General features: G+C 39.2%; 1 protein-coding gene across 2 annotated transcripts in view; it reads right to left on the bottom strand.

Moving 5' to 3' along the window:
* LOC138049280 (neurabin-1-like) overlaps positions 1 to 10,000 on the bottom strand; it is a 22,234-nt gene that overhangs the window by 5,431 nt on the left and 6,803 nt on the right. Inside the window, exons 4-11 of one of the 2 annotated variants that reach the window (XM_068895485.1) lie at positions 9,902 to 10,000; positions 8,666 to 8,752; positions 6,672 to 6,880; positions 5,091 to 5,154; positions 3,963 to 4,194; positions 3,650 to 3,819; positions 2,844 to 3,287; positions 884 to 1,070 (exon numbers count right to left, since the gene is read on the bottom strand). The exon at positions 9,902 to 10,000 is cut by the window's right edge and continues 7 nt beyond it. In XM_068895485.1, coding sequence (XP_068751586.1) covers positions 884 to 1,070; positions 2,844 to 3,287; positions 3,650 to 3,819; positions 3,963 to 4,194; positions 5,091 to 5,154; positions 6,672 to 6,880; positions 8,666 to 8,752; positions 9,902 to 10,000 — 1,492 coding nt within the window. The remainder of the gene's footprint in view (positions 1 to 883; positions 1,071 to 2,843; positions 3,288 to 3,649; positions 3,820 to 3,962; positions 4,195 to 5,090; positions 5,155 to 6,671; positions 6,881 to 8,665; positions 8,753 to 9,901) is intronic. The other variant, XM_068895486.1, reaches the window with a different exon arrangement.

The raw sequence follows: 10,000 nt of genomic DNA, 5'->3' as shown, positions 1-10,000 counted from the left end.
GTTTTTTTGGCAGGGATGAGTTAAGCTCCTAACTTACAACATTTCCTCAAACATGTACCATTCCTTACAACTCGTAAAATGGGAAGTAAAACGAGTTTTTGGCAGGATAAGCAATCCATATTAAGATTAAATACACCGTGTCCAAATTTGAAAATAATGGCTTAAGTTCTGGAAGTTCGATCTATCTCCATTCTCAGATCTACACAACAAAAATTGTTTCAAAGCAACAGTATGATTCCCGGGTTTTATCTCCATGGATAAGACGACGCTTTCTAGTCTTCGGAATAAGCCTGACCCTTTACTAAAGCGGTTTTAAGCCGAGTGTCACGAAAGTACCTTTTGCAATCGCTGTCGTTTCAAGCGATTGTGAAAATATGATGACCATCTAGCACTTGGAAAGAAATCCGAGTCCATAACGTGACTTTGCGATACAGTAATACGTACTTTTTGACTGAGTGTGGGGGGGACGGACGGAAAAATACTTGGCACGAGATCATGTATCGATTTTCGTGATAGCTATAGATGCTCCAACAACTAAGCTACTGGAGACACTCTGGCGAGAAAGGGTAATACGAACCAATGAATCATATGTTGAACTGCGGATATGAAATCAAGTAACGCTACGATCCTCGCAGTTATGAACGCAATTTTAGCAATTGCGTAGAGAAGCCTGAAACATTCAGGACTTCAACGGGGTTTGACACCGTGACCTCGCGATACCGGTGCGACGCTCTAACCAACTGAGCTATGAAGCCACTGACGTTAGGCTATGAGCAAATCCACTGTATCTTTCACAAATGCTTTAGGTTCACATTTAATACATCACGCGATGAATGACCAAATAATTTAGAGGAAAAGGACGATACATCAGCAGCGCGCTTACTTGGAGAGCTACGGTTCGAATTTGCTAGTCCACAAGCGGCTAGGTAATCGGGAGGGACATCAATGGCTGCTTCATTATACGGCTCCATCACTGGAACATTCTTAACCTGCAACAGCGGCATGGCGGGAGGGAGGAATGGGGATGAGCCACGCGAAGAGGCCTGGGACGAGGCAAGGTCTGAGTCGATCTGAAAAAGGAAATTGACTGTCAACGAAATTTTTCATGAACCCTTGAATTCCCACGATCAAAACGTTCATTCTCCTAAATAGTATTATGGAAATTTCATTGAAATTGTGAGGATAATTTGCATGTACGTATCGGTCATTCCTGGGAGTCAAATGGTTAAGAGCAAACTTGTCATTTGGTGAACGGTCGATACAATCACATATTTCATTTTTGAGTCCATCAGATTCTATTTTGCATTAGGCCATTTCCGAGTTCATGTCTGCCTCCTCTTCAAAGCGAGTCTAAGTGCGAAGTTTTTCTTATGAAAATTACCATCACAAAAACTTCGCTCTTAAACTTGCTTGGAAGAGAAAACAGACATGAACTCGGAAATGGCCTATTGATCAATGTCATTAAGGAGTCACGTGAGATATGCGTGCGAAGCCAGAGCGTTCACATGATGAGTCCTCAACAGATTATGCTCAGAGCATTCGTTAGCGTAGGCAAAACACTTATCAAATTGATAAATCTTTGGTTATGTTCCAAATAAGTGATGATCAGATATACTGAGAAACACTCGGTATATTCCGTACTTTAAGCTACATTTTTAAAAACCGTGGTGCGATATCTTCAAGAAATTAACACGACATCAGGGAAAACCTGGACCTATTCTTGATCTAGATGGAAGATATATAGACAGCTGGCTGATCCTGAAGGCATATCGAAAAAAACAGACAAAACTTGGTACCAAAGGTAATTAACAAGTTGAGTATGTTTCAGCGGTGATAGGGCGCAAGAACCCATTACCCAAGAGTGAGAATCTGGTATCATGTTTGTCCCTATCAGCGTGTATTAAAAAGTGTCTCTTTTTTTGAAGCACGTTTTGCGAGAAAATAAACAATAGATCAAATCGACCAACTCAATGTTGTATCCAATTAAAATCTCCTGGGGTTAAGATTCTTTGTGTATTTTATTTGCATTATAATGTATAGAGCGTTTTCACTCACGTGACCAGCAGCCATATTGGATTACTGAAACTAAAGAAAATACTCTCATAAAAATAGAGTTCGATTCCCAGAGGATTAGTTTGATACACCATTAGGGTCGCCATTCCTTTGTTTTGATGAACACCAAAATGCCCGCCGTGACTTCATGTGAAAACGCTCTATAATTGACAATTTGATGATATTGAAGTACCTGGAACAAAACGTTTTATTTCCCAAAGGGTTGAATTGGGTACAAGATTGAGTTAGCCGATTTGGTCTATTGTTTATTTTCTGACGCTGATGGGGACTAGGTCAATTCGCCCTTGTCACACGGCGGCCATATTGCCCCGGGAGACCAAAAAAGCTTTGTTTTACCACGCCAAGCCTCACCCCAATGGTTTCCACTGCGAGGCTTGGCGTGGTAAAACAAAGCTCTTTTGGGTCTCCCGGGACAATATGGCTGCTGTGTGACAAGGGCGAATAGCCCATTTTACAGTTGTGTGCTTAGTTACCTGGCCTTTAAATGAGAGTGAGGCTGGAGTTGTCCGCGCTATGATACAGACCTTCCTCCTTTTGTTATGTTAATGATGTTGTCCTCATGCTAATTAGTTGGAATTTACCGAAAAAAAGCAGTGAGGTTTCTATCAAAACAAGGTGAACTCTAGCCTCACTTTCATTCAAAGGCCAGGTAACTAAGCACACAACTGTAACATGATCTACTGGACCATTTTGGAAAACCGGGTTAAAAGTAGTGCTTGGGAAACAGAAGTAATTTTCAGAAAATTAACAGTAAACCCTCCAGCCCTTACCCTTCTTGTGGCTTCTTCGATTTCATCCAGTGAATTCGTAGACCCTGAAAGGCAATCTTCCTGTTCTTCTTCCACAAGCTTACGCCCTTCTCGCTCCTCAAGCTCAAGCGTTGTTGTCGGCATTGACGATACCTTGATATCAGCTTTGGAAAGCTGCTTTTCTAAGAGATTCTCTACCACAACGTTGCGTGTTTCCTCTTTATGGGACAACGGGAAGCTTGCGCGAATCTCCTGGGGGGATGAGTCGCCGCTCTTCAAGGGTGTCCCATCAAAGAGGTTTGTGCCCGTGGAACGAAGCTTAAAGCCACCAACCGGCAATTTTGGAAGAAATAGCCCTGGTCTTTGTGCTGGACTTCTACTGATATCCTCACTTTCTTGCACAGTGCTTTTTGAGCTTATCTCCTCCTCTTCGTCTTCTTCGGATGCTTCGTGACCATCAATCATCTGCAAATTTCAGTTGACGGAAAATGAACTGCTGATCCGAAAAAAAAAACTGTTCAGCTAAAAGTGATTACTTAGTAAAAATTAATTAATTTAATATTAAACAAGGATCGCGTTAACCCAGAAATCGTGCATTTTTACGCAAAAAATATCCATAAATGATGCTTTTTCAATATTTTAATGCGTTCCGGGGCGCAGGACGCTTGCTTAAAGAACTGAACAACTGATATGTCATTCAGTCACGTGACAGCAACGTGAAAACAAATGTTGTCACGACATTTGTTCATGATGTGACAACAAATGGTCAAAAATGACAGGTAGTTCGTAGCCCTCGCCTGGACAGTGCACATAATTACGTATCTTACTTCATTTTCATCATCGAAGGACTTTGCCCAGCTGGCACGTGTTGGCTTGTGTCTTTTCTGCTGTGCTTCTGCAAGGCGCTTCTTCTGTCTCAGATAATCATTACCAAGTGTCTCAGTAACTGGAATACTGTCAAGGTCTAAATCAATTCTCTTGTCATCTTCTTTTGCTGCTGATGTAAGAAAGAAAAACACAGTATTGACCAAAAAACTTCAAAAGTTGCCCAGTCAACTGGGATGACCATTCTGCAATGGAATTATTCATTTTCACGTCGTACTTGTTCTCGTCCTCGTCCTAGAATCTACAGAACCCTACCTGAAACTTGATCACCTTGTGTGTCCCAGCTAAGCTGGAAGTCTGCCAATGCTTGCTCCATTTCAGCTGCAAATCCATTCTCAAGAACTTCTTCTTGGACCTCTGTTTTGTTGTTATGCACTTCTGGCTTGTCGACTATTACAAATGGTGACATTTCTTTCTTGTTTAGTTTAACGTCTTTCGCTGACGTAGCTTGCTGAAGAGAGGCAACCTGCCATTCAAGCTCCTTGACCTTCATGATAACAACAATAATTATTACATTTATTATTGTTATAATTATTATTGGGATTATTATAATAATTATAAAATTAAATAATTATGATTATTTTTTCTTATTATTAAGGCTTTGTAGCAGCACGAAGTAGGAAATTGCTTTGAGGAACCACACGATGTCTTTGAAGTTCATTTTCTAATGAAGACATGAATACGTGTTTCGGATGAGACATCATCCATCGTCAGGTGTACGGTGAGAAATAAAATGAAAATATGCAATAAATAGTATAACAAAGTGAGGTATTAACTAGAATAATTCAGGATGAAGGCGTGAACCAAAAAAGGAGTAAAACTACATGTATTTAAGCTAAGAAGGAGATTAATTAGTATAAAAGGGATAAAATTAATGAAGATGTTTGACCTAGGAATTTAAAGACAGCTGCTCCCAAAGGATGTGCATGGCTTCCTTGATTTTCAATTGAAAGCTTGCGGAAGCAGAGTCGAGAATTTTGAAACGATCTCCTGAACAAAGAGAGCGACAACCATTAGTGATGTCAATGGAAAAAAGAAACAGCCTGTGAGCAATAAATCAAAGGCAGAATAAGCTCTCTGTATTTTGGATTGAGTGGAACAAGTTTACATTGGAAAGCGGTTTGTAATGAATACAGCTGTACCTCTTCTAAGACACTTCGTTGACTGGTTCAAATAACTATGAGCTAAAAAAATGTATCAAATAAAGGGCCAAGTCGTGTGGAACAAAGACCAAAAAAAATATGTTTTTCCTAAATGGAGATTTATTTTTCAAAGGAAACATACAACTAATTATTTGAGGTAAGATGCACTAAAAACATAAAGTTCCTGTCATTAACACTTATCACTGCTTTCGCAAAAATAACTAAAAAAGCAAACATCTACCTTGTCCTGCAATAATCTCATTTCCACAGCGGATCTTTCAGAGACTTCGGCATGTGCTTGCTCTCTATAGACAAAAAAATGAAACTATTTTACCAACAGTTTAATAAGGCATGATTTCGTCCCACAAAGTTGCAAAAAGGTACAAGTACTTGCAGCGAATGGTGTTTCATGTATCATTTTGTTCAGTGCAAAAGCTAGCAAATTTTGAGAAAACCTTGTCACTTCATTGGTTTTTGAAGAAGGAGCTACATGTACATGTACTTTTACTGTATCTTGCCAGACAGAGATGAAGTGTGAAAAGTGGATAATGGACAAAAGCGAGATGTTTTGGCAATTTACAGTGTAGACACTTCAAAAATGGATTTATTAATGGCGGGCAATTAGGAGCCCTATCTGCACATTTAGTTTTTTAAAAATCCCCTCATTCACCTTTAATTGTTATCATTACATGTATATTATGACAATTCAACAAAGGTTAATTCGCAGTAATCAAAGTTCAAGTCAGGTCTCAACCTGAGACCTCAGACTTCCAACACTTTTCTCATAGGATATGTGCCGATCCAAGGAAAGCAGACTTTGTATCGATTGTTCTTTTCCTGTCTGGGATTTCCTGAATTTCTTCAAGTAGCCCTTCAATTTCTGTGGCATGACCACCCAAAACCCCACCTACCACTGGCACAACATTTAAATGTACTTTTGATTTCCGTAGTCCCTAAATTTCTTTTGCCACATCTTCACACTTCTCGCATTTCTCTATTTCTTTCTTTATCACATTATAGTCTCTGGGGACTGCTATATAATTATGTCCACAATGATTGTCTCTCTCTTATTCAGAATTACAATAATGGGCCTCTGATGATGGATTTCTCGATGAGTTTGGATGCAAAAATCCCACAAGAGATTAATAATTATTAATTAACAATAATAACTATTATTATTAGTGATAGTACACTGTATAAAAATTATTATATTTGCAATAAATTATTATCACCATCATTATTACTGTAGTTTATTACAAAACCTTGAAGCGTGTAACTTGCGATTCTTTTCCTTGGAGCAAAGCTGGGGATTTTAGAACATCAATTTTATGTCTAAATAAAGTATTGACAAAAATAAGATCGAAGCTGCATGCACGGGAAAATGAGGGTTGTCCAATACTCCGACATGATGAGATTCATGGCACTTCACAATAGACATCACAAAGTGTCCCCCAACCTTAATCCTTAAAAAATAGTAACAGTTTTGCGAGACTTAAAGAGTGGGACACTTTGTGACACTTTGTGATGTCTATTTAACGTACCAGGAATCTCATTATGTAGGAGTATTGAACATGTATGGGAAAAATGCACCAGCTACGTTACATCCAAATACGGACATTTTTAAACTAAAAAAACCTCATCTCTGAACCAGAGTTAAATGCTTCAAGGTCACAAGCTTCTGTTTAATATAATAATTACAGTAATGTTGGAAAAAATTAAATTAAATGCAAAATGAATTCTGCATGTGCAAATACAGACACATACCGCGGTAATGTGTTGTACCGTACAGAAAAAAAAACAACAAACAAAAAAACATGCTGACCTTTCCTCCAACTCCTTGACTTTGTTCTTTGCAATATGATACTTTTTGTCAAGGATCAAGTACAATCCTTTACTTTCCTCCAACTGTCGCACCATATCATCATTCTCTGCTTCTGATACTGCCAGGTCAGACTCTAGTGTGTGGACCTTTTCTGTGAGTGCTTCTAATTTCTTCTTTGCTTCTTTCAAGCCAATCTCATCAGAGGTTTCCTGGAATTAAAAAAATATAAATGACTTCAATGCAGTCAAAATGACATTAATTTTGAAAGGGTAATCAAATGCTGACGTGTGAAATTATTAGGGTATAATTTCACGTGCATTTTGTCCAAAATCAAATAATTTCCAGATCTTTTAGGCGAGGGAAATTACTTGATTTTGAACAAAACTCAAGTGAAATTATCCCCTGTACCATAGTGTTCTTATTGGGTTTTACCAGAAACCCATAAGGGGTGAAACGTGTAACGGCCCCTTGTGAGCTGGGAAACAAGCTTCTGAATATTCAATTTGCTAAGTACCATATTTGGAACAACAAGAGCGAGGGGTTTCCAAATATGGTACTTAGCACTGAAACATTCAACCAATCAGTTCGCACGGAATATTCGGAAGCTGTGAACGGGCGTTACACGTTTCAACTCGTATGGGTGTCTGGTATTATGTAGCATAATGAATGAAACGAAATTAATGTACATGTATATATTTGACGTGCGGGTTATAGACGAATAGGAGAAATGATCCTCACACTTTCAAACACATGGATCATTTGTTCCCATGAAGAATTCGATGAATGAATGAATGTATATAATTTATGTCTTTGAAATGAAGGTATATAGAATGAGAATTTCAGCAATTACAACAGGCCGCGGTTACTGAAAATGTCCAGCAAAGTGCAAGTATCACTTCTCTCATTCAGGGTTTTGTCAGTTGGTCAGTTGGTTGTGCATTGGGCTGTCATGCGGGAGTTTGAGAGTTCGACTCCGGGGGGACCAACAATCAGGGTCTTGATATATAAACTGACGAGAAAGTGCTGCCTTTGTAATTACACCCGCAAATGGTTAGACTTTCAAGTCTTCTCGAATAAGGACTGTAAAACGGAGTTCCCATCTCTTAGCCCTTGTTGGAAATCAAAATTAATAGTAAGGGACGTTAAAGAACCCACTCACTTCTCGAAAAGAGTAGGGGATGTTGTACCGGGTGTTGCGGTCTGACCCAATCTGGTCAGGGGCATCTTTCACTTCGTAAATAAATAATACTGTAAACTGCGTAATAAGCAGTCTGGCCAAAGTCCCCCCAAAAAGCATTGTAAAAATTAGTCCTGAAAAACCCCAAGGGGGAGACTGAAAGAGACTAATAACTTCACTTCACTTACAGTATGTAAGAGGCTGCCTTCTGCCCCCCCCCCCCCCCCCCTCCCCTCCCTCTCTACACTGATTAATACATGTACATGTATGTTCCTCTGTGCATGGCTAATGGTTAGGTTGCCATGGGAATGGTCTTGATGTAGGAGTTGGCTGTATTAGAAGATCCTGAATGTACCTGGCACGCAACCTATGCTTAGCAAAGTAGTTGACCTAATGCTTACTGGAGCCTTTACACTTGTACACGTACTAATACATGTATTTCTCTCTCTATAATTCTTGCAAAATTTTGTTTGACTTACTAATCTCTAACAAAATGATATAATGAATCGACTGTGGATATGAAACCAAGAGAAGCTACATGTACGACCCTCACAGTTACATGTAGGAATGCAATTTTAGCAATTTTGTAGAGAAGCCTAAAAAATTCACAACTTCAACAGGGTTTGAACCTGTGACCTCCCGATACCGGCGCAACACGTCAAGCAACTGAGCTACATGTATGAAGCCAATGATGTTGGGAGCCGGTCATTTGTGGGTTCTAATGTTCCCGTGATTAAATTATGAATCAACGATCAAATGATATAATAATTATTATGAAATGAATCATATATTGAACAGTAATCTCTAAATAACTTACAGATCTTGTGACAGCAGGTGCTTGATTTTGAACCATTCTTTCTGCCAGCAAGGCTCTTTTCTCCGCATTTTCTACTTTTGCTTCAGCCTGAACAGGGACAAAGAAACAAACCAGTTAATAATTATGTACCAAATTTGTATGCACACATTATTCACTTCAACCACAAGCAACAACAGTCAAGAGGTCATACTTGAGAAAGTAACCAACACTGAATGAAAATAGTTGATGTAAGATTGAACTGCAGCTTTATAAAGACATGACACATTTTAAAATTGACAAAGAGGCAAAAGGGTCTCTGATGATTTCCAAGACCAAGTGGAACTATTTTTATCATCTCAACACACTGCAACAACATGTGGACCATCATTTTGCTTATATATGTATTAACACCTAAGTCACACATGGAGGTTGGGTGTCCAGGAATGTAGGAGCTGGAACTGCTGACCCCAAAACCAATTAGGGTAAGTAGAACACTCAAGATCCTGCCCTGCAACCCAGCCACAAGGCCCACCCACCAAACCCAGCCACAGTCCTAGCATCCTGGTCACACTGAACTGGAAGAACAGTGGAGAATGTACTAAGGGGGTGTTTGATTGACCCTATAAGAATACATGACTGTATGATTGTGGAGTAATGATTTAAAAATGGTATGTTTTGGGCATTTTAGAGCAACAAGGATAATAAAGATATGTTTAAAATAGCATTTTAGCAGGTGTTTGACAATTTTAATGCAGGTCTCTGTAAAAACAAAGGATCTCTAGCTCCCATTCCAGAATACGGTCAATTGAACGCGCCCTAAGTAAATAACAAGTAATACTTGCAGACTACACTGTATGCCAAAAAAATCCAATGACACGCCAAGCAATGAGTATACGTACACTGTACTAGCTCCTAGTTGTTAACTAAGTTAAAACCAAAAATTAATTTCTTTACTCCCTTCGTGGTTAATGATGATGATGATGATGATGACACAGAAGGGAACTACAAAAATGTCGCCAGGTGTGAACATGCAGGACCCCCAGTTATTTGCTATAAACCACCCGCTCCTGTGTTGCATCTTTCACCACTGACAGTCACTCTATTGTTATTAGTAGTACAGCAATCATTTCAAAGTAATATTAACCCTTTGACATCCAAACCGGCCAGACTTATTTTACTCTGTCTAATGCCAGACGATTTTACTCGTCAATGGGGAACCCCTGGGAGTCAATGGGTTAATAAAAGTGTTTTATTCACCTCAGCCAGTTTTTGTCTTAGCACATCAAGTTGCTGTTCAATGTTGGGGTCAATTCTGTGTGCTGATTGCATATGCGCCCTACTCTTATCTCTTCCCAT

The sequence above is a fragment of the Montipora capricornis genome, chromosome 5, assembly GCF_036669925.1.
Source record: "Montipora capricornis isolate CH-2021 chromosome 5, ASM3666992v2, whole genome shotgun sequence".
NCBI lineage: Eukaryota > Metazoa > Cnidaria > Anthozoa > Scleractinia > Acroporidae > Montipora > Montipora capricornis.
This window is presented reverse-complemented; position numbering and strand designations above follow the sequence as displayed.